The sequence below is a fragment of the Dermacentor variabilis genome, chromosome 4 (genome assembly GCF_050947875.1).
Source record: "Dermacentor variabilis isolate Ectoservices chromosome 4, ASM5094787v1, whole genome shotgun sequence".
In the NCBI taxonomy this organism is placed as follows: Eukaryota; Metazoa; Arthropoda; class Arachnida; order Ixodida; family Ixodidae; genus Dermacentor; species Dermacentor variabilis.
The window spans coordinates 1,304,646-1,329,184 of NC_134571.1; the positions used below are offsets into that span (position 1 = coordinate 1,304,646).

Consider the following 24,539-nt stretch of genomic DNA (forward strand, 5'->3'; position numbering starts at 1 on the left):
GCATATTAGACCATCCGACTTCTTGTCAGTCTTTAATTTTCACATAACACAGTCGTATGCAGGGCACCACAAACAGTGCCATCAGCGAACATAGCCGTACAGAACCCATTCAATCAGCTGAGAGCACATTACCCTGTGCTGCATGCACTTGATGTCAGCAGTCAGCTTCCGTGTGGCAAACATGATGTTGTTTGTTTCTAATAGGGAAGGGTTTAGGATTAAAAAGTGGGCTGTGTACAGAGTCCGGGATGCTCTAGGCATTATAGGTCATTTCCAGTAGGCTTCTTGGTTGCAGCCTGGTGATAGCGATGGCAAAGTGAACAAGTACGCAACTGGAGAACAACACCAATTTCAGTTCGTACCAGCATGCGCAACTCGGTGGATAATTTTATATTGGGTGAACGAAGGAGCTGTGTTCTCTACCATACATGGTCAACAACTGTTGGATGGTTAAAGGTGAAACATGCATTTTCCAACAAATGTCTATGATCAACTAGGACAGAGCTAAACAGGGTCATGTGACCCATAAAATCAAAGTGCTGGCTTTCTATGGCAGTGGTAGTAAATACTGCCATCGATTCTGTAGCAAAGCTCGTATGTGGTACAGCTCGTACGTGGCACATTTGGTGCCTTGTGAAATACCTCTTTAACTACATTCTATGGACTGTGGATGTTTCATGTCTACTGTCATGGCTGCGAACGTTGCTGGCTCTTGAGATTGGGTATCATGCATCGCACACAACAAGCAGGCTTTCAGTTCAGCTTTTAAATTGTGTCTTGGGATTATAGGTAACTTCAACCGTGACTTGAACAGTGTGTTGTACCTGCTTGAACACTCTGTCTGCAATAAATGGTACATGGTCAGACCGAAACACCATTATTGAGACACTGCTTCAATAACTACAAGGCTCACTGTGCTTCTTAAAATATTGTCTGTGCATGTTAATGTATATGTGATCATCTTCTAATTAATGCAGCCATCCTGAAGTCGTTTTTTTTACAATGTTTCACTGTTAGTGACACCTGAACAACTGAGTACAAGTCCTACCCAGAAAAACTGAATCTATGCCTCCATGCTTTGGAATGTAGTTGACAAGAGAGGCGGCAATGTTTTATAAGCTTGCCTATCAGCCCAAGCAGTTTGTACAGATGGTTAACCAGCGAAGCTGAAGCGTGCGGCCCTGGTGCTTATCACTGGATAAATTCTGACAGTTCATTAAAGTCTTTCTCAATTATTGGTTATGTCGTCATAATTATTTAATGACTATGATGAATGTGGGAGCACTGGCACAAGCATGTTCATGAGTTAGCGCCGAGGTGCGCCAACGAGCCAGCTGTATACGACAATGCTGGATCCATTGCTAATGATGATAGCTTTTCTACATGCGGACACCATATTGGAGAAACTAGCTCTTAGCACCTTCGCTGTAAAAAAATTGGGTAGAAAATTGGGCTTCAGGAGGTACCATCACATCACGGATCGTGTGGCTTTCCGTCAACGCAATGCCGCCATCTTTACCTTCATAAAGAAGACAGATGGAAGCATCAGATAGCTGCAGCATGGTATTTTGCTGTGCAAAACAAAAACAAAAGAAACAAGCCAAAAGGGAATAAACTGGCATGAAGATTCGTTGCTGCTGTCATATGTGTATAAGAAGCACTCCTGTTGATCGTGGCGATGCTTAGTGATGACGATAGGCTGTGCCGCCGGCTAACATTTCTTTTGTTAATGCATTCGAAATGCAAAATTGTTCAATGTACCATTCAAAATCGTGGAGTGGTGGTATACACTATGCACAAAACGCTGACAACGCCGCCTGTTGTCAAGTCTGCGAAGCGTAGGCGGGTTCGGACGAGCACTGTTCCCGTCTGCGCCTATGCACGTGCTGTCATGTTTGCATTCTTGATCAGGATTTAACGCTTCTATCAGCGATGTCTTGAGACAACTTTGCATAGTTTGATACTTCAAAAAGCACAAAGAGCAAAAGGAGAAAGAAAAATTTAAAAAAGAATGAAGGAAAACAGGTAACAGTGTGGGGTCTCTCACCCGTGCTCTTAGGACAAAGGAACGACAACACAGTAGTGCAAACAATCACAAGGGCATTTATTGCACCTTTGATAGATCAATGCCTGCTAGCCGAGTTGCTATCCACAAAACATGCCGATGGGCGCGCGACAAATCTAGAAGTCCGACTCACTGCGACCGGTTTGCGAGCGAATATGTTCGCCCCATGCTGGATCCCGACGCCTGGTCATTCGCGTGTACGGTCACGCGGATGGTGGCGCGTTCCGAGGCGGCTACGCGAGACGGTCTCGCAGAAGCAGGGGTCGGCGCACGCGCAGGTCGGCACGTCCGTCCCGCTTGCTTCCCGAACCCCAAGAGAGCAAGCGCCTTCCTTTCAGCGCCCAAGTAACCTCGCCTGTCGGCGGCATTAGCAGCGCAACACTCGCGCCATCTCTCGCACTGCGCCCCAACCACATCGACTGCCGCGGGCATCACGCAGGCCACGCGGCGAAGCCGGAATACAGGAGACGCGCTATGCGGGAAGAACATCAGGGGAGGCGCGAGGGTCGCGCATCCCCACATGCCCCCAACCTTAAATCACTTCTTATTCCGGCGAAACATGTGACACGGTCTAACATTAACCCGTGCTTTGCGAACAAAATAGTACATGCAACAGTGGTCGCGCAGAAGAAATGTCTACACGCTGTCCATAACATGCGAGCCGACTGTCCTTGGGTACACCGCTGGCGTCCGCCGGTCACAGCGGCAGCTTTGCAGACTCGGCGGCACGATTCCAGGCCAGGACTCCGGAAACGATGACGCAGTAGTCGGAATGAGCAAGTGTCGCTCGCGCCGACGCGCCCTGCTGGCAAGAGCCGCCGTAGCTGTCGGTGACCGCCGGCTCTTTTGTCCGTCGCCGAGGGTTGCGAGCTGGATACAGGAGGCCGCCGAAGTCGCCGCGCCAAACTGGCCACAGCATCACCATCGCCCGGGGTGGCTCGATCGTAGTCCGGGGCAGCAGCGCAGACTATGTGCAGGTGACAGCAAGCCAGGGGTGACTCCAATCACGCTGCGTACACTCAACACATTCGGCAAACACTAAAGTAGTGCAAGGGAGAGGAATTATGCATGCGCATCGCCCACGTGTGTACGATGTTCAACTCGGCTAGCAAAAGATCGGGCAGCTACTCGGATGCTAAGTTCACGTGAACGAAGCTTGCTTCCTTGAGTCGAACGAGTAATTTCAATTCGTGCGAGGCGAAATAGAATGAGGGAAGCAAATTGCAACACCTCAACGCCACGGTCCACCAGGTTGTGTCCCTCCACGTGCGACAGGCAGCTTCGTAAAACCTTAGGCCTAAAACGTCGCTACCCTGACAACAACCGGCATCCAAAAACAACACCCCAAAATGAGCGCAAAACAGGCAGCCGCGAGGAGACGTCAGCTCTGTGAGGTGGTCCTACTCCGCTCGGTGCGCACAGCATCAGAGTTGACGGCGCCCACTGTCCTGGACGGTGTCGGAGCGCCCGGTGCCAGGCCGCAATACCAGTCAGCCCGTAGTGGCACCCGTGGCCCGCGGCCACCTGGCTCCCAGAGCCGCGACTTCATCCGAGTCAAAGAGATAGAAGAAGCTATTTACATAAGCAATTCGGACCACCCACGAGGCTTCCGTACTCACTCGCTTCAGGCTTGCCACTGCTCCGCGGGCGCGCAGCCTCGCTCTCCCAGGATGCAGACCACGTGGCTCTTGTACTGACGAATGTCATTAAAAAAACACTTGCGAAAAGGCTTAGCATGTTGACATGTTCAAACACACCACAGCCACCATCACCTCGCTCAAGAAAGCACGCCGCCGATGCTAGCGATCAAAATTCACGCTAGGCCTACGCTTCGGTTCAAACAAAGGTCTCAAACGAAGCAAACTGTTAAATCTATCGTCCGATGTCCCAAGAGTCCCACGTTGGGCAGCCAGATGTGGGGTCTCTCACCCGTGCTCTTGGGACAAAGGAACGACAACACAGTAGTGCAAACAATCACAAGGGCATTTATTGCACCTTTCATAGATCAATGCCTGCTAGCCGAGTTGCTATCCACAAAACATGCCGATGGGCGCGCGACAAATCTAGAAGTCAGACTCACTGCGACCGGTTTGCGAGAGAATATGTTCGCCCCATGCTGGATCCCAACGCCTGGTCATTCGCGTGTACGGTCACGCGGATGGTGGCGCGTTCCGAGGCGGCTACGCGAGACGGTCTCGCAGAAGCAGGGGTCGGCGCACGCGCAGGTCGGCACGTCCGTCCCGCTTGCTTCCCGAACCCCAAGAGAGCAAGCGCCTTCCTTTCGGCGCCCAAGTAACCTCGCCTGTCGGCGGCGTTAGCAGCGCAACACTCGCGCCATCTCTCGCACTGCGCCCCAACCACATCGACCGCCGCGGGCATCACGCGGCGAAGCCGAAATACAGGAGACGCGCTATGCGGGAAAAACATCAGGGGACGCGCGAGGGTCGCGCATCCCCACAACAGAAAAGGCGTTTCAGTCACAGGCATTCTGACAGGCTGGTCAATCTCAAGGAGCACAGTAGCTCTTGCACGGCCTTCTGATGCGATGTTAAGTCGCGTAGATGTAAAATTATTTCTTCCAACAGCGGCTGGTTGTCGAACTGGTTCAGCATGAAGGAAAGCGATTGTTTGTTGACACTGTGCTGCGGGCACTGGCATAGAACATGACGAATGGTGAACATGGCGAAGCTGTGAAGCGTTCATTGTGTTTAGACGCTTTGAACAAAGGGCTCCATATTAAAAAGCAGGAGACGGCGCCTTCAAAAAAGCGTCGCGCAATCTCCCACGCGTTGCACGGCATCGGCTGTTACTCCACCTATCTATGGCACTGAAATGCGACTTGCGGAATAAAACGTTCAGTGCACGCTCGCTTCAGCCATCTGCATGTTGACTGTACAAGCTGGCATCTGTGAGTATTAAAGGCTTTGACAGTGCATTCAACCTCGTTTTGAATGCTTCTCAATGTCACTTCGCGGTAATGGGAAATGCCTGAACATAGAAGCCCTGATGTCTGCAACTAATGCAGTTTCACTTTACCCCAGCTGTGTCATGTATTGTGGTCAATTCTGAAAACTTCGTTTCTTTTTTTCTTTATTTAGTTGTTAGTGGTACTTGTGAGTGCTTGTTCACTTTTTCTTCTTTTGCGTGAAATTGGTCAATATATGTTCATGTTGCTTCACTGTAGTTGTCTCTGCTTTGAAAATGATTTCAATGTTGCATGTGATTTACAAGAATTATTTAATGGCATGCTTTGTATTTGCTTTCACACTGCTAATCATGTGTCAAGGTGGTACTCTTGTGACTAATTAAAAACCGCTGCATTGGCTATTCAGACTTGGGGAACTACAAAAGGCGATACTACAACATGCGGTTTGATTCTGTATTTGGTTGCAAGGGTGATACTAGTAAAATTGGCAGAGGCACTAAAAAGTAACATAAAATATAAAAACAATATGCTCTTGACTGACCAGGCAGGCAAATTTCAGCTATGGCGTCTTCTGATATCTGACTTGCGTGCTCCCATGAAATCATAGAAACGCTTTGCTTGTTTAACGATGGAACATGTGAAATCCATGCTGTGCAGACAGTGGTAAGATGAAAGCATAAAAACAGTCAACCCTTAATTACTGCCGGAGTCTCTATGTGCTATTTTGCTCAAGCTCATCGTGCTGGTTTTGCAAGCTTTACCGTCACTAGCTTCTCACGTGGCCATGTACGAATCATGTATTCGCAGGTGCGACGGCACTCCCTCAACCTACTATAAAAATACATGACATGTAAACGAAGCAAGTGTGTGCATGAAGAACTTTGGTTCACGCACCAACAAATGAAGCCTTTAGTGGCCGGGGCGTGTAATGAAAGCGGCATATTGGCCATGAGCTCTACTTCATAGGCAAGCTTGCAACGTTGATGCTCATCTGCGGCAAACATCTGGCGCGTAAGGAGACAATGTTGTCCTAGACAGCCATGAAGTCGGACACATGTCCACTATTGTACAGTGTGATTTCCTTGCGCACACTGACACCGCAGAAGTAACTATCTGGGACGCACACAAATGGCAAATCGCACGCACACACTTCAGTCATGCCGCCTGCAGTGGAAGCCGCAGGGCTCTCCTACGGTTCCAACGGCTACGCAGCCTTCAGTGGCGCCCCTATAGGTTCTGCGCATAGCGTATAGGAAAAACAGAGTAAAAAAGAAGTCCCATTTGTGCGTATATCCTCACTCCTCCTCTCTGAAGCATTGGAATATGTGCATTGCACTTCAAGGGTGCCAAGGTCACTATCACTAGAAAACTGATAATTGTATAATTATTCTGTATTTCAGCATTTGCCATATAAGAATTAAGGTTCTCATTTGAATCATCCTATTATGTATGTATGCCAGTGACACTAGTATATTTCTTTCAGGGACCGATGCTAACTGCCTCACTTGGAGAGGCTGAGTTTCACCTAAATTTAATTAATGGTCTAAAGTCAATTCCTCAAATATTTAGTAAGAGTAACGTAATTTTTGAGCAAAATGTGGTAATAATCTCTGCTGTATACTTTAGCGAATACTGGCTTTAGGACAGAGGAATCAATCAGCATAACCAAGGGGCTAAACTATCAACTTGTATTGCCACTAACAATGTTTATCAAATTCTAGTCTAATGTGTGTGCTATAATCTTGCTCAAGTGTGCTAAATGTTAACCCTTTAAGTGCCGTGGACTAGTCTTAGTTGCACTTTTTCCTTGCAATTAGCACCCAAGGACGAGTCTGCTTTGTCCACTTGTTTGGGCGCTCTTTCCGATGCCAGTAACAGGCCAGGCTGGTCCAGTTCATTTTCATATTCCGGCGAGTTGCCTCTTTGGCTGCTAGGAGGCCTACAGACTCTATGTTCATCCGGTGGCTGCCAGTCGTGTATTGGTGTGCCCGTCGTGAAAATGCGATCTTCATTTGATTGAGTCGTCAAACTCCAAGGGTGATTTGCTTCTGCATGAATGCATTAACAGTGACGCCAATGTTTTCAGTGCTGTAAAAACATCCAGTGACTCTGATGTCGCTGAATATGGCGATAGTTTTGATACATCGCAGCATTGGGTAAAGTTACAACGATATGGAGCCAGTGCCTCCTCGTTTTACATTTGTGTGTTTTAGACACAAGTCGTAAATTTACTGCGACCATGTCATAAATTTCAAATCTGCAAAAAAGTTGTTATCAAGACGTTAAATATTAAAAAGTGTCATTTTCTGAACACTTTTCTTTTCCTTCATTATATTTTCTCCGCCAACACTTAAACGGTTAAGAGAATGGAAGCGCAGTCAAGGATGACAGAAAATTAGGCGGGCTGATGAAATTAGAAAATTTGCAATCACAGCTCAGAATCAGCTAATAGCCAGCCAGGGGTAATTGGAGGTGGCTGGAAAAGGCATTCCTCCTGCAAGAGACATAAAAATAGGCTGATGATGGTGATTATACATTAGTTCTGTTTCCTTGTCTCTGGAGGGACTTATTATCAATATACGCAGCAAATCATTTAAGGCGCCAGAAGTCCCATAAAAACCTGAGATTGATGTTTGCTGCCACTTTCAAGTCAACGACCCTATTATTATCAGTGATTGCAATGAACGTACATTCTTTTTGGTCCAATTCTTGCGGTGCATTTTTCTTCTTCACAGCAACATTCCAGCGACAGCTCAAGCGCATGTGGCACCTCAGAATGGCACTGTGAAGCCCGTGACCCAGAATCGTTGGGGAGGCACTGACGTTTGCCCTCGGTGCGGCAAGGCAGTTTACATGGCCGAGAAGAAAATGGGAGGCGGAGCAGTGAGTGAACATTTTCCTCTTGAGAGTGACACATCTTCAGTGGGCAATATTGTGTGGTCTAGGTGTGTGCCCACAGAGCAGGTCCACTTGGCTCATCTGCGACTTCCTTCTGAGACCACAAACTCTGCTTCATTGTTGCAGCAAACAGAGTGCGATGCCAGCCTAGTGTATAAACAGTGGTGCCAGCTGTTGCCTCTGTGTGAAGGCCTACATGCCTATTGATACATGGATGGGGGCAAAGCCTTTTCAAGTTACCACAGCTATCCCCGTTTGAGTTCTCAACATTCCATAACAGGGATATCTTGTGGTATGTCCGGAAGATACTGACAAAGGATTGGATGTCCACATAGAATTTCCGACAGATGCACTGGGGACGTCTAGTAATGCAATGGAAACCTTTACACAAATATAAATACTAATTGTGTCACTTTGCGTCGTGTCATTCTCAGTTGCAAATGAGAAATTGTAAATGTAGAATCATACTCAAATGTATTATGACACATTACATATTCTGTTCTGTCAACACCACACTGACATGTACCAGATTTACCCGGATCTAATGCAAACCTTTTTCCCCTGAGAAAACGGGTACAAAAATTGCTTGCGCGTTATAATCGGATACAATACCAAAATTGTGTTCGCAGCATTGCAGACAGCCTGTCATCACAACATGGCAACAGAGCATGTTTTAATGAAGGTTGCAGCGAATAAATTTTGTGGTCAATTACGACCTGGCGTTAGTGGCGTTCTCGGGCAATCACTTTCGGAAATACTGTCGCATTCGCAAAATTTTGCACGACTGCATGGGATGCGTTGGCTTATATGGCCAAGCTCTGCTGCCCACGGTGCCAGAAACACTTTTGCCGACATACTTCAACTCCAGTGCAGAATTGCATAGAATTCTGTCAAAGTGATAGTAGTAGTACCTCTAAAAGGAGTTGCTTGAGAATACCGTTCTTGCATGCTTGGTATCTGTGGCCAATGAAGCACTGATGTTGCCGATGATACACCACTGTCATTACGAATGCTCACTAAAAAATATTCCTTCAATCAAGGTAAATCCTGTGCGACGCATTTTTTGTGATCACAACTGTTGAGAGCATGCTATATTTGCTTTGTATAAATTAAGGTCACATTACACACAGGTGCATCTTTATTTTCTTAATTTTTACTAGCGAAAGTTCGGTGGGTGTGTGTTACATTTGGGGGCTCATTAGAATAAGGTAAATACGGTAGTAGTACAGTTAAACCTCGATGTAACCAATTTGGTAAAACTGGCATTCGAGGAAGTACAATCGCCAGCCACTTTTCGGTTTCATTCAGTTTGAGAGTCGGTAACCAGTCACAGTTTGATGCTGTGTCACCATATATCCCTTCACAGTGGCTATGTGGCACTTGGAAAGGCGGGAAAAAAAATGTAGGTACAATTCACTTTCACATCAGAATCTTTCACGTCCACTCCTCCATCGTAGCTTACCAACACAGCCTCCGTTGTCACCTAGAGTTGACGACACAGTGCTATTTTCACCTGAGCGAACTGCCCTCCACACTGTCTTATGCAGTCTCAAAATGCCTCCGACACCACAAATAAAGCTACGATTTTAATCACATAGATGTGGGACAACAACTTAAATTGCAGAAGCTTCATTCATGGCTGCCACATGTGTTGTTTTGCAACATCACGCACGCATTATGTCTGAAAAATTGAGCGAGATTCAGCATGATGTCTGAAATTTCAGTCAGTGTTATCCATTGGTTATAAGGAATGGGCTGCAGGTTAATTCAGAGTGAGACCTGGCACTGCAGCTCAGAGACATTCAAAATTTCGGTCACCATCATGTATTCTTTCCCTGCACGGAAAACCTTCAAGTTGGTTCGTTTGAGTTAGGTAGCGATGCTGTGGTTAAATAATCGAGCAGCTCTGAAAAATTTGTCTGCTACTTATATCCAAAAGTTGTCACATATTGAGTGCTCGCCTAAAGCACATAGTATTTGTGGTAAAAGTACTCTATTAATTTCAGTACAGTCAACGACCGATAATTTAGACATGCTTGATTGGATGCTGGTAATTTGGACATGTTTGATTATTTGTAGAGCCCCACAGCACCGCCACTTGCCCCATAGACAAACGTATAAGGACGATTGAAATCTTGGACACCTTATGCCGCATCATGTGACTATTTGGACTTCGACTGCATGACCAACTCGAGCATAAATAGCAATGTTTTTGTTTTGAGACGTTGCCGACATAGTCATCGGCCATGTCGCCAGTGCTGTGCAAAACCAAAACTAGCAAAGCCTAGTTGATCTAGTAGTCGTCGATGTGAATTCGGTGCAAGCATTGACTGGGTACTTTCATCTATCTGTAGCAACAGCATGGCCACGATTTTTCAGCGATGCTTTCCTCTCGATTCTATGCCTTTCTTATCACCTACTGTTTGTGGCTGGCTAATCCTTCACTTGTCCTGTCGATATCATCGCTCTGACCACTGACGAAGCAGGAAAACGAATAGCGCAAACAACATGGCTAAGAAATCATGGTCCCAGAATGTCTAGGTCAAGGACAAGCGTATGTGCGTGCAGCAATGCGCTTAGACAAACGCGGGGCATATGCATAAATGATCACTTTCAGAAGACACATTCATTTTCGCAATATTTCATGTGACTAGCACTGGATGCATCAAAGGGTGGCAGTGTTTCCGCACAGTGATGACAAAAGTGATGTTGCCCACAGAAGCCGATGTGTCTTGAGCTAGTCATACAAAAGATAGCATGCTTGGCACTTTGCCAAGAAAACCGTCGCCCCTAGACGCCGATGCATCTGGCACTATAGTCATGTGAAATTGAAGGTATGTAGTTTCCGAAGTGGGCAATCCATGAATATGATGTACCTTGTTTGGCCACTTTTAGAATAAAGTCGCTTATTTTTACCAAATCAGGTATGTCAGACTCCTGATTATTAGGACGTTTTGCCGATCCCCTTAGAGTCCAAATTATCAGTTGGTGAATCGCTGGGAATCTGTGCCTTACTTTTTTTATGGGGGGGAGGGGGGGGTCTTTTTTCTTTTTTTTCTTCGACATTAAGATTGTGGAAGGCGAGACCTCTGGCAACACCAAAATGATTACTTTGATTCTCTGCAATTGGGGACCTCAAGTGATAAGGCCTTGTGTTTAGCAACCCTATTCATGCTGCCAATGTTTAGCCTCAAGAGGTCAGATTTCTGCAACCAAAGATCATTGTGCTTTGAGTGTTACTTGTAATTTCACCCAGTAAAAAGTTAACTTCTTAACTCGGGCCTTTGGTAGTGCCTTATTCACAGTCGCAACAATGTGACAATATTGTTATGGGGAGAATCCCCATAACAGCAGCCTATAGGTGGCACTGTATTTACGACCCGACCTAAAATTCCGATTGCCCCTCATACACGATGCAACCTGGTTGATGGTTACTGCTCCTCCTTCACAAAATCTTCATATAATCATGAATGTTCGCGAACTAGCCCCTTTCATTGCTTTACTAAATTTCCTTCCTCCATGCCTCACTGTCAACTAGGCTTCAACTCTAGTCGTACTCTGATGACTTAGCCTTGGTGACCTGTCAGTGGCGTATAGACATGGAGTGACAATTCTAAATTTTTTTTTCTTCTCCCCATCATAAACTTGTGAAAGCACAGCAAAATATCTAATTGCACTCTCTTTCCAAAGAACCGAATGGCAGCATACAGATAGCTCTGCTGGCCAAATCATGGGTGGATGACGATTTTCCTCATGTTGATGCCTCTCGACTCGTCCATGTTGGTCACTGCACGGCCTTCTCCATCTCTCAGAAGTATTAGCACATTGTCTTGACCACAACAGTAGTGCTTCTGTCATGCAATGCAGACAGACTTGATGCACTTTGTATTATCGCCGCACAATGACAAATGCTGAGGCATTTACTATTGCAAATCGGTCAAGCACATGGGAACAATTGCCATTCCATGGATTGCGGCATGCGTGAAGTTGGGCACTTTGGAAAGTATAAGGTTCGTACAGCACAGACATTGTGAGACTGCCTGGCTGCCTCGATACTGCAATGCCCTGCACTGTTGGTTGATGGGGGAGCCTATGGTGCAGCTATTGAGCTCAACACAAGTGGCCGCCGCCATCATTGTTGTCGTTGCCGGCACTGCCTTTGTTGTTATGGGATTTTGTAGCTTTCGGTGCCCAAGGACTGGTGCCTGCTGATTTTTTTTTTTCTTCTTCCTTTTCAGGCCTGGCACATAGCCTGCTTCAATTGCCATCAGTGTCATAAGCGTCTTGAGTCAACCATTCTCTGCGAGCGAGAGGGAGAGATCTACTGCAAGACATGCTATGGAAAATACTTTGGTCCCAAGGGATATGGCTATGGTGTGGGCTCTGGCACCCTGCAGATGTCCTGAACATATTTAGGCCATTAGCTTAGTTGTAAAAAATATTTGTGCATTTAGAGAAGGTTGGTAATGGCCTTATTATATTTTTCGTGTTACTCGCTTCATCTCAGTGGCAGCTTTTGTTGTGATAATTTGCAACATTTTTTTCCCCCGCCTTGTAATTTTAATTTAGTGAAAATAACATCATTTTCTATTTATGCACTTTATTCTAACAATGTCGGTTCAGAGTGCAATGTACCTATTTGTTGCTAGGCTAACTAGATGCCCCATGAAGTGAGCACCCGCTGTGGTGGCCAAGTGACTTCAGTATTGGGCTGCTAATCCCAGCCACGGCAGCCGAATTTCGATGGGGGTGAAATGCGAGGACACCCGTGTACCAGGCATTGGGGGACCAATATTTGCTTGTCTGTGCTCACTTGAAGCTTCATTCCTGCAAGCACAAGAACTCTTCTGGCACTGTGTGAAAAGCAATGCCACAGCTTACTTTGATGTGTTCTAAGCTGCTTTTACAATGCCATAGCATTGCCTTTATACTGTCCCGTGCTATTATATTCATTAGTGTTGATCATGCCTGAGAGCGACTGGTTTTATAGCAATTAACAATTATGTGGACACTCCAAGCTAGTTTATGCCATAGTCGTGAGGTTCCATATATATTTAGGCATATGTATGCTGTATGCCACACTTTGCTATACGACATGCGGTATATGCAAGTTCTATTGCCACACCATTCTATCGCTAAAGTTTCTCATACATACCAGCTCTTACGTTCTTGACAAAATTATTCCTCTGAATTTTGAGAATGTCGGCCCACGAACAAAATGCAGAAAGTGCATAAATCTTCTCAGACTTAAATGTTAAAAGTGTGAGACAATAAGAGAGCTCAAACCTGAAAATGATGCAATTTTATTGGAGTGGCTGTGCATAATCTCTGGGATCGGCCCAGAAAAGAAGTTTGAAACATACCTGATATAGAAAAGCGGTGGTAAAGTTTCGAAGAAAGACGTTGGCCTTAATTAATAAATATTAATTTAATTATCCGATGGCAGGATTCAAACAGAGGACCCCGAGCATAGCAGCTTGTTTGTACTTAGTCAGCTTACATTTACTTAAATTCATACTGCGACCACAGCTGCAAGTATCGTATTCATTGTTTTGCCCATATGTGAAATTGATATTATATATATACATTTTTTTAGGGCCTCTAGGTGCAAGTTAAACTTCTTCCTTAAGTTTTAAAGCAGCACCTTCTTTTGATGAATCAACTAGGCATGGAGTTTGAAATCAGTTTCTCTTTTACATCCCTCAGAGTGAAAGCAAGAAGCACCTTTGCAGGAGTGCTCATAGATGCGCCCACACTGTGCAGGACTGATTTCAGTGGCCTTTGCCATGGTCACTAAAGATGAAGAGAAAGGCAGAGCAGTTGGCAGTATGAGATGTTGCACAGCCTTTAAGAATGGCAGACGCATGTGGCACTTTGGGCACTTGTGAAGTTTGCGTGATTATGTGTCTGAGCAAGCCAGATCAAAAAAATTTACACGAGATAGCTTGAGTCCTGTGTCATGTTAGACAGAAATATTGAAAAGCAAACAAAGGCCAGACCAGTTGACGAGCGTGACTTGTCAATCGGAAGATCTGTCCCACATACAACACGTGAAGGCAGGTCAAGGCATCCATACATTGCAAGTTATTGGCAGCCTTTCCACTGAGGCATCCTAGAAGGCATAGCAATGGACGTGTGAGACCTTGGACAAAACATAGAAAGAGCAGTCAAGCTGAAACAAAAGCCAGATTTATTCTGCTATGTCAGCAGGTGCCAGGAGCATCTCTGCCTCTACAGCAATGGCGATGCCTTGACAGTGATGCAGCCCTGGCACTTTGCTGACACTCGTGGGTTCAGCCTGGAGAGTGCACATTCGATCCTTTTATGTTTCGTTTAGTGTGTACTTTCTGTATGCATCAATCCTGAGCCAATTAAGGCTTTTGAGAATTGTATGCTGGTTATTTACTCATCTTGCATCATTGAAATGCCAGTTGCAAAGTGTTAAAAGGAGTTGTTGTACTCATGCCATAGTTGCTTTGTTTAGGCGATATGTGTGAATTATGGTCTCTTTCTTTTTTTTCCTTGCACTGCGGGTGGCTTTGATGTTGTTTTGTACAGGGAAATGCCATTACAACGAAGTACTTGGACCTCAAAAATCCTTTGTTGTACATACCTTTTTGTTGTTAAAATCATGCACCATATGTTTAGCAAAAGAAAACCATTATTTAACAGGTGAATTGAAGTGGTACTTCGAGAAAGGTCTCCAATTTTCTTCAACACAGTTGATCCTAGAGTATTCCACAGTAGTCAATCTTACGATATTGAGATTCAAGCCATGGTCTGTGGCAAAACTTGCGAGTGAAGCAAGGTACAGCAGGCAAGATGTCGAATGCCCTTGTCGTAATTCTTTGTACGCCTTCTTCATCACTGCTGCCTTTTCCCGTTTTTCGTCCTTGAGATCATAAGTGGGGAAGCGTGCTTCAGAGGCAGCACAATTATGTGCATTCTGTGTGAAGCAACAAGTCAGCCATCAGGGACATCTAGATTATTTCATTGCAGTGGTCTTTTTTATAAGGGCGTTTACACTGCCTGTAAAAGATTGACATTCGGCCAGGACATGTGGAGGTGTTCGACTATGGTACATTACAAGAAGCTATGCTCCAAGTACCAGCTGTAGACATTTATTATTTTCCTGTCAAGGATAGCATATGCTCTCAAAGAATGAGACCAGCCATGTTGTAAAACTGTAGTTTCTTGTTCAGTGCGCTTGCATGCAGTGTTGATTAATTTCAAGTGTGCTGGCAAGAAATGTTTAGATTTGTCTACCTGCTAATGTTCCATCTTAACTCTTTTCCACAGATAAACTGTTTCAACCTTCATGGATAAATGGCAATTGTGTTAGACCACACCTGCATGAAAAACCTTGTTTTGTTTCTCATTTCCATGAAATTTCACATACTTGGCACTCATTTATGTTCAGAAGATTGCGGGTAGCAACTATGACTTTTTCTTTGCCTATGTTTTCTTTTACATTTACAGTTAGTTGACAACTTAGCTGCTACAATTAGACTTCATTCAAAACATTTATTTCATTAATTCATAATACTGTCAGCCCTGTTGGGCTATCACAGGAGTGTAGACCAAATATAGACTACAGCCATCGTCATTCCTACAGCACTAAAAGGATACGAATTGCTTGTACATAACTCGGGCAACACTTTAATACAAAAAAAAGACAAATGTTAAAATAAATCCAAATAATGGTAATAGGGACAAGCAACACTGTCAATTTGTCAATACCGCAACACACTTTCACGATTGTATTAAGCACCAGTGAACTTGTTACAGCATTGCGCAACTCGTTCTGTTTATGAGAAAAAGCTCTGTCTAAAACAATCATTTCTTAAAGGGACACTAAAGGCAAATACTAAGTTGACATTGATTGTTTAAATATCATTCCAAAAACCTCGCAACTCTGTATCGTGCCAAGAAAAGACTTAGTTTACGAGAAGATTACATCTAAAAGGTCCGAATACCGTCATCGCAATTCAAATTTCCCGCTTCCCAACTGGGGGAGTGGTGATGCATATTCTATCACCACCCTGTGCTGCCATCGGTGAGTGAGACGGCGCCCAACAGACGGCGATACCTAGCCAAGACAAAGCAGTGGATTTGCTGCTGCAGCTGCTTTTTGGTCAGGTGCCGTTAGACCGTTCATGCATCCCGCGACATCACATGAAACGAATTCTCTGCTACTTACAGTTTGTGCAAGTTTCGTGAGCCAACAAAAGCAGTGCACTACTATGCAATGACGAAAGTGCTGAAACGCGAAAGCATGGGCAACGCAGAGTCAAGCGAAAATGAAACCTTTCGACCGCCCGCATCATTGTCAAGGGTAATTTCAATGAGTTCTTTTTTGTAAACATGAAATAGAACTTGACAAGCAGCATTTTATTTCGTCTTGTAATACAATACAAGGATGTTCTTTGCAACGAGTGCTTGAATACTAGTGACAGAATTTAACTGGGGAGTGCTTTCGTCATTGGGCAAGTACTTTAATGTCCCGGGGGCAGTCTCTAATCATGTCCTGCATTTATCTCAATTTCTCTATTATTAAGGCTCCGTTCATGATAATATTGACGCCTTAAAGATTCTCGACCACTAATCTATTACTTTAGCTGGACTTAATATTTGCCTTTCGTGTCCCTTTAACACTGACATTGAGATATGAAGACTATAACAATGTCTGAAACTCTTTTCCCTTAATGTTTATGTATCCATTGTGATTAACTTATCTGAGGTGCACTGATGACCCCTTTTGGACACTGTGTTCACAACAAAAGCACTCATGAAAATGAGGACATTTAAAATGTCTTTCAAACATCTTGAAACACTTCTATTTGAACCTGTGCTGCAAATTTCTATTACATGTGTAAAGTGTTTTCGTAGAACAAGCTGGAAAGTACAGTGCTGGGTGTTTGCCCTCAGTGTCTGTATGCTGTCTTGTGGCATATTCAGTTCTTTCTTGGTTTTTTTGCAACAGTTTACATCAGGCATATTTTTCAAATAGTAGCTAGATGGGCGCTCTCTAAGCATACCAGACATGAAATACTTGTTCTCATGTTTGACATTCCTGTAAAGGGTTCTGGCATAGAGTCCACACTCTGTGTACTTGACAAAACTCCCTGAAGGATTGAAAATCCTTAGTCTGTTTTGGCGGTGTTTGCTTTTCACGATTCTGAAAATACAAGAAATGTGATAAAACAAATTTTTCAGTGGATGGAATCAATTGGACTTCTGAAGGGGATAGAGTAAATGAAACATATCACTTGGTTGTTTGTGGTTATCATTTTTACTGAAAATTGCCTTACATTTGTCAGTTAACTTCACTGAAAAGGTGAGAGGTCAATATTCAACATGTACATGGAATTTCTTCATTACAGACAGCTGTAAATTACCTTTCTTCCTGTGGTCCAACATTCTGGTCACACCGGGCCTACACATTATCAAATTTTAAATCATCCTATGTGGTGTTTAATTTCTGAACCAACTTGGGGGTATGCTTATGTTTAGCTCTTGCATTATCGCATTGGCTTGTGTCCAATTTCTGTGCAGCAGTGTGCAAGCACGAGGCTGGCAGCAATTCTCGAAAGTGCACATTGTGTGCCGACCATTGTCATGGGCAGCGAGTGGGCTTAGTAAGGTTTTATTGCAGCACCAGGACATTCGCAGTATAAACGAAGGGTCATGTGGGAATCCCTCTCTGGGTCCCTTTTATGGGCTGTAAGATTGTCTACAATGGCTACTGCATGTAGCTCACAGATTTTTGCCTGCATTGGTACTTGGACACAGCGTTATTCGACTTAACTTAACCCTTTGTTGCATGGAGAAAAATTATGCATGCAAACTGTGATTACTTTTCGTTCTCTATCAATGCGGGTCCAGAAAAAGCTAAGAAAACTTTTTTTTGCTGTCAAATGTTTATTTAACATGCAGAATATACACTATAGTTGACAACATGCGCACCAGCTTCAGTGATGGCATGATACTGACAGTTTTTTTATTTATTTTATTTTATTTATTTATTGAATACTGCGGACACGTGGTCCAAGCGGGGAGGGCGACATATGGTACATACAAAGAAAATCAGATTGACAAAACAAACAGAACAATGAAAAACAAGATTAGGAAGTAGATTCAATTTATACAATTCCATTTGGTTACAGTTTGAGGAAAAAAAGAAAACTTATATGTGTTTGTTCTTGCAAAGTAAGGGGTTAATGCATCATGTCTGCGGTGGCGTGTAGTTCTGGTCGATAACTGCGATAAATGTTCAGATGGGTCAAGGGATAAATTGTTAGCGTGAAGTAGTTTAAGGAATTCAAGTCTCTGTTTTTTTTCTTCTAAGTTCGAGTGGTTCAAGGTTGTTAATTTTCATAAGTTCGGTTGGAGAATCACATCTGGAAAATTTGTTAAATATAAATCTGACCGCTTTTGTCTGAATTCTCTCAAGACTATTGATATTAGTTTTTGTGTATGGATCCCAAACTATGCAAGCTATTCTCACTCCCACTCCAACAGGCACAGTTTCTGCCACCACATAAACAAATGCAGGCTTGAACACAGAAGTTTAGATTGGGCATACGTTACTGTGCAATGTCGAATAAGAAAAAAAAAAAAAACTTTTGCCGGCAATGTCCAAGTCATAGCCAGGAATTTAATTATGCGGGAGTGGGGGAACTCATTTGACCGAGGAGGAGGCACCTGGGCAGGCGAGTATTGTCGCACATTGCTTGATGCACATGTCACAATGTTGAAGGAAAAAAACGGTCGCAAAAGACAAGAAGAGAGCTTCACACCACGACGACAATATTTGGCACTTCATTGTCTCCTTTTTTCTGTCCCTTTTCATGAAATGTATTTTGCGCCATAATCAAGTATACCTAGGAAATGCTTAATGCTACATCCCGATTGACAAAAATGACTTACATTACAAAATTGCTGTACAATATTTCTGACAGGAAAAATGATTGATGTTACCATGACACATGCAACAGCAACTAAATTTGTTTGAGCAGGTGGCCTTCATTCTGCTGCAGCAGGAGCTGCGGGTAACTCGTTATCTTGTTTCCTCCTGTTAGCTTGCTGGATAATATAATGCACAGACCGTTACTACACGAAAATATGAGGCAAATAACAAAAACAATCTCATTGAATGCAAAAGCAGCGAGGACTTCGCTGTGCAAAAAATGCTCCCATGCACATTTTGTTGTTCCTGTCATGCCTGATGTCCACTGCAGTGGACATTTTAGAAAATGTCTTTCGCAGATGAACTTTGCTTCACTCTGCCGCAATATTTACAGGTCTTGCCTCGAAAGGCTTGTTCTATCCCCTGTAGACAATTGTGTGTACCAAACTGTAATGTCACAAGAGTTGTAAGTATGGGGATACACATTACTTATTCGTGGGAACAGCAGAGTTGAGGGGAAAATGGTGGTTGGTGGCACCTTCTATGGCAGATATATGGAAAACTTAAGTTCTCCACTGACACTATGCACAAGGGCTTCTCAGAAGCGCTAAACTTGATTTAAAAAAAAAAATCTGAAATTCATCCACCATGGTGGACAGCACGCAATAAATGGTTAAATGATTAAGGTGCGAAAAGGTATTTTACCAAGTTGTGTTCTTGTATTCTGCTATGTATATTATATGCCAGTCACTGGAAACTAGTTTCTATCTTGATGCACATAATACTGGAGCCTGAAACTTGGGCACTGGCACAAATGTAAGAACTGCTACAAACATGCACGGGTAATATTCATCTTTAGGTGCGCACACATTGTGAAAAACAGCCTCGTTAATGTAATGAGCCGAGATGGACCCAAAGAACTCTTATGCAAACACAGTCCCAGTACATTAATGTTGGTGCTTCAGGATGTCAATACCTTTATGGTAAATTCCATCATCTCACTTGTTAAACAAAGCACGAGGCAAGGAATGCCTGCTTCTTGCACCGTTCTCTGCCAATGCTGTAGTTGTCCCTTGTTACTTGCTCCATGGTCACGTTCAGTTTATTTTGCTCGCTCAGCGCCGCTTCTCATTTTCCAAAATTGCAGCATTCATGCATGGTGGGATTATACGCAGTTTCACATAATAAACGAGGGTATAGCGTGATACTGGATATGACAATGTCAATCTGAAATTCTTCTCTGCAGTATGAATATATGCTTTTAGAGAATATCAGATGTAATAAAGGTAATTTTCCTGTTGAATGCAACTTCGTTAAACTATGTTCAACTGTATTTGGCCTTGACCATGTTGTGCATAATGCTTCTAAATTGAGTGGTTAAGCTCAATAAATTTTTAGCTTTTTATTGGCCTGCAAATACTTTTGAAACATTCAGAATTAGTCATTTCTATGTATTTTAGTTGAGTGCAAGTCTGCAAGTGCCAGCAGGTTGAAGCAATTCCTGTAGCCTGCAAACCAAGTAGTAAGCTTGATATAAAGCATCGAAGCATGGCACAGGGTCAATGAAACAAGTTATCATATAGTGGCAGCTGTCATGCATGTTACTTGTGGAACTGAGATTTGTGATGTTGGGCTTCAAGTCGCAGTAGGGGATGTAATCTGGAAGGTTGGATTTTTCTCAAGTATATCCTTAGATTATGGTAATGGAAATGGGCTCGGATCCTCGTGTTTAAAAATTTGGTGCAAGATTTTAACAAGGATTTAGCGCAGAATGCATTGAATTCAGCCCCTAAGATGCAAGGTCTCAGTGCAGCCACATGACAATTCTAGCAAAGTACAGAGGGCAGATGGATGGCTCTGCTTTCTTTCGGCACAAGCTTTCATCAGCTTTTTTTTGTTGTTGTTTTGTTTTCAGTGTCTGTGTAAAATTGTGATGAAATCTCAATGTGCCAATCGCACCTGCTCTTACGTAAGTGATTGTTCGAAATAACGGCGTGCTCCTTTAATTTTTCAGAACCCCGAATTGTAGTGAAAATCCCCTCAAAGTCAGTTACTTGCCACGTAGTGAAAATTCGCGTTTTTAATAGTCCGCATGGGAGTGATCGTTCAGTGACAACTGCACAGGCTTGTACTTAACTGTCACCGTGCCAGCCACCACAGCAAGCATGTATTTGAGAAATAATTCAGTGGGCAGCATTCCCACACTCTTGGTGGACCAGTGTAAGTAATAACATTTCTATTTTTACTTTTAGAAGTGATGCTTATTTGATAAAGTAAGCATGTGTCTGTTCTCTGTTCCAACAGTTTATCGCATGTATCGAAATGTTGCCTTATGGAATTGGCAATAAAGCTATAGTTTTATGGCTTCTGTGTTGTCAAATGTATTGACAGCAGTGGCTGTTATGCGGCAAGTTTCCTGGAGGGTTATGTCTGTGCCTGTGTATTTCATTAGGTACATGAAGGAGAAGAGGAAACTCAAAGTGCTCAATGTTCATCACAGTCCTGTGGAGCCAAGGAAAGCATAGGGGAATTTGTTTTTAATTGAAATGTAGAAATGGTAAGGTAAAGGGAAATGAAAGCGAATGAAAAATACAGCGGTATGCAAGTTGTTTGCATGACTGATTGGGCATGACTGATTGTGCATGGCAAGTACTGCAGCAGAGAACCATGGCATTTAAGTTAGTAATGCTGCAATTAGCAATGCAACAAAATAAGTCGCCGGGCCAACAAGGCGGCCATCACTGTTTATTTCTGTTACAAGAAGCTTCTTCGCCTTCAGGAGCACATTTCTCGCTTCTTTGAAACCATAGGCGAAGAGCTTTAATTTCTCCGGGAGCAGCTGGGGCCCGACCAGCCCTATGTATATATATATATATTATATAATTTGCACTTGAAACTGTGTGACCTCGAAGAATTGAGTGCTGAAGTGACTGCATTGTATGAGTATATACAAGACCTCATTGTAGGAGACAGTTCAATTTCACAGCCCGAGTACTCTCAGTGGTGTAATCTTCCTTCGAGTAATTGTAGCATACTTGGCTATCGCTAATACTGCTTCGCCTTTCCGGCTAAACTGCAGCCTCTCTCTCTCTTTTCTGCGAGTCTGAGTATAAGCGCTGCTGCTTATGACTGCTGTTGATTCTGATTTCAAGCGAATCCAGCTTGGCCTCATTTCAATTACTGAATGAATTATACAGTGTTCCCCAACTATCATACACGAAGACTTAAAAAAAGAGCAGTTTCATTACTCGAACAAAACCTAGTGCATATTGTTTCCAGTACAGTAGAGCAGCCGCCAGTAATTCTTTTGTTACCGAGATTTAATTCTGTAATTGCAATTAATTATCCAACTCTAGAAGTACTGTCCTAATTTTCAAAGTGTCAATGAGGCCTATGTAGGCGCCCCAAATGACATCTAACTGCGGTGCTTTCAGCGATGTACTAGTTCCGTACAATTTTTTACGACTGGCAAAGAAACCTCGCGGAGTATTACAAATATTACGTGAATGTGCTCCGTACCGCACCATAAAGCAGCACCCTCAAGTAAGCTGATTGAAAGCAACTGCATCGCCTGTCGCAAACATAAAGAGACAGCGCATTACCTTGATAATGGTATGGAAGGAGCACCAACAGCAGGTTTCGTGGCGTCACAGCTATTCTTTCCTCCCATATCTATGTCACACTTATCTGTCTCTCAAGGCTGATTGGTCACACTGATAACCAAAGCCCCTTCATAATGTGGCCGAAGCGTTGCTCTGACCTTGCACGAAATGTAAAACGCAATGTAATGGGCATAGAATGTTTCGAAATTTCAGCTTTACTCGCTCCGCATTGACAGAGGGTCGGCAAAGCTATATTTTGCACCAGAAGCTTGCTTCAGACCAAAGCGAAATTAAAGTGGAGGTTTTATTTTTCATGAAAGTCTATATGTGCTATGAAAACAGGTTCGTGTCAAAAAATAAAAGTGAATTAAAGAGACCAAGAAACGACCAACATGTAGAGAAAAGGCAGAACCGACGCGTTCAAGAAAGTAAATATATCACTTCTAAATGAGCCTAATTGGCAATCAGGATGTCTGCAACAACAACAACAAAAAAAAAAAAAAAAAGCTGATTTCAATGTGCCTAGAGGACATGTTCGAACAGGTCTCGATTTGCAGCTATGCAGTACTGTCCGTTTTATCACATCTTCAGTGGCTTTCTTGATGACCGACCCCGGAATTCTACAGCAGACATCCATTATCCTTGCCTTGAACTAATCTGACGTCCGTCTCGATCCTGTAAGCACGATCTTTCACATAACCCCAAAGAAAGACATCGAGTAAAGAGAAGTCAGGCTACCTAGCCGGCCAATTTACTACAGGCCCATGCCTTCCAATCTACTGCGCATGAAAAGACGCGTCCAGCTAGTTTCGCGCTCAGCTGCTGCTGTTTGCAGGTGCCCCATCTTGCTGATGCCACAGAAGTAGAAGACGTGACAGTGGGACTTCACTGAGAAACTCGTCCACCATTCCTTCAAGGATTTCGTTCACGTAACGCTGTCCAGTCAGTGTGTGATCAAAGAAGATGTGACCAATTATAGCACTGGCGTAAATACCAAACCACACATAGAGTGACCACTGGTACCGGTGCCGATTACGCTTTACCCAGTGCAGATTGGAGTCCCTCCAATAGTGTGCATTATGCAAATTTACCTAGGCGTTTCTGCGAAAATTGGTTTCATCTGTGCACATGATGTTGCTCAAAAAGTCCGGTGACTCGTCAGCTTTTGCGAGGACCCAATTCTAGAAATCTAGACGATTCTACAGGTCCCTATCTTCTAAGCATTGGTGTTGGTTAAGGTGGTACGTGTGAAGAGCCGTAATTTAGAATCAAACTGATGACTGAAATTGGTACATGCGCAGCCACGTCCCGCACGCTAGCATGAGGGTTTGAGGCCATAAATGCTAGAACACCTGTGCGTAGGCTAGGACTCAAAGATGGAGTCCTTCACCGCTGTTTCTTGAATCTGCCGGTTTGTCTCGGGTTTTCATAATTTCTGATGATAGTCGATGCATTTGGTATACCGCCACACTTCTATGACTGATACATATATATATATGCGGCCTTCCTCCTGTTGCCATTTGCAGATCCAAAGGCAACGATCATGTTTACCTCCTGGTCTTGAGAGAAAGATGTGGTGACTGGGACGAAACAAAATGCACCTTCAAACATTTGCACTGACGTTGTCAATTCGCTTTTGTGCTGATAGGTTTTGTGTTTGTGGCAAAAAAAAAAAAAAGATCCGTGCACTTTATCTGCGCTAAGACATCAGCTATCACAGCTTGTTTCCAACTAACACCCAACGCAACGCCCCGGCACGCAGATAAGGCACTATTGCGATCACATTTTTCTTTAGTTCCTTTATTTCATTCTGGATAACTCGGAGGGAGCCTGTTTGAGGGCGCTGCTTTATGGTCCGGGTGGGAGCACAGTCACGTGGTATGCTCCATATTTTGCGGGATTTATTTATCAGTCGGGAAAATTAGTACGCAGTTTGTACGTCACAGAAAGAAAACTCGGTTGGATGTCCCTTGGCTGTGCCAACAAATGCCTCATTGATACTTCGATAATTAGGATTGCACGTCTTGAGTTCGATAATTAAATACAGTTACATAATTAAGTTTCAGTAACGAAAAAATTACTGGCAGCTACTCCACTGCACTGTATATGCACTACGTTTTCTTCGAGTAACGCAGCTCG

General features: G+C 43.8%; 1 protein-coding gene across 2 annotated transcripts in view; it reads left to right on the top strand.

The window, feature by feature from the left end:
* LOC142578557 (cysteine and glycine-rich protein 1-like) overlaps nucleotides 1-21,159 on the top strand; it is a 36,748-nt gene extending 15,589 nt beyond the window's left edge. The window contains exons 4-6 of one of the 2 annotated variants that reach the window (XR_012827225.1): nucleotides 7,727-7,874; nucleotides 12,128-12,348; nucleotides 15,189-21,159. Coding sequence is in view for 1 of the 2 variants with exons in the window: in XM_075687930.1 (XP_075544045.1) it covers nucleotides 7,727-7,874; nucleotides 12,128-12,295 (316 nt within the window). In the remaining variant the exon portion in view is untranslated. Of the gene's footprint in view, nucleotides 1-7,726; nucleotides 7,875-12,127 lie in introns of both variants that reach the window. The other variant, XM_075687930.1, reaches the window with a different exon arrangement.
* The last annotated feature ends 3,380 nt before the right edge of the window (nucleotides 21,160-24,539 follow it).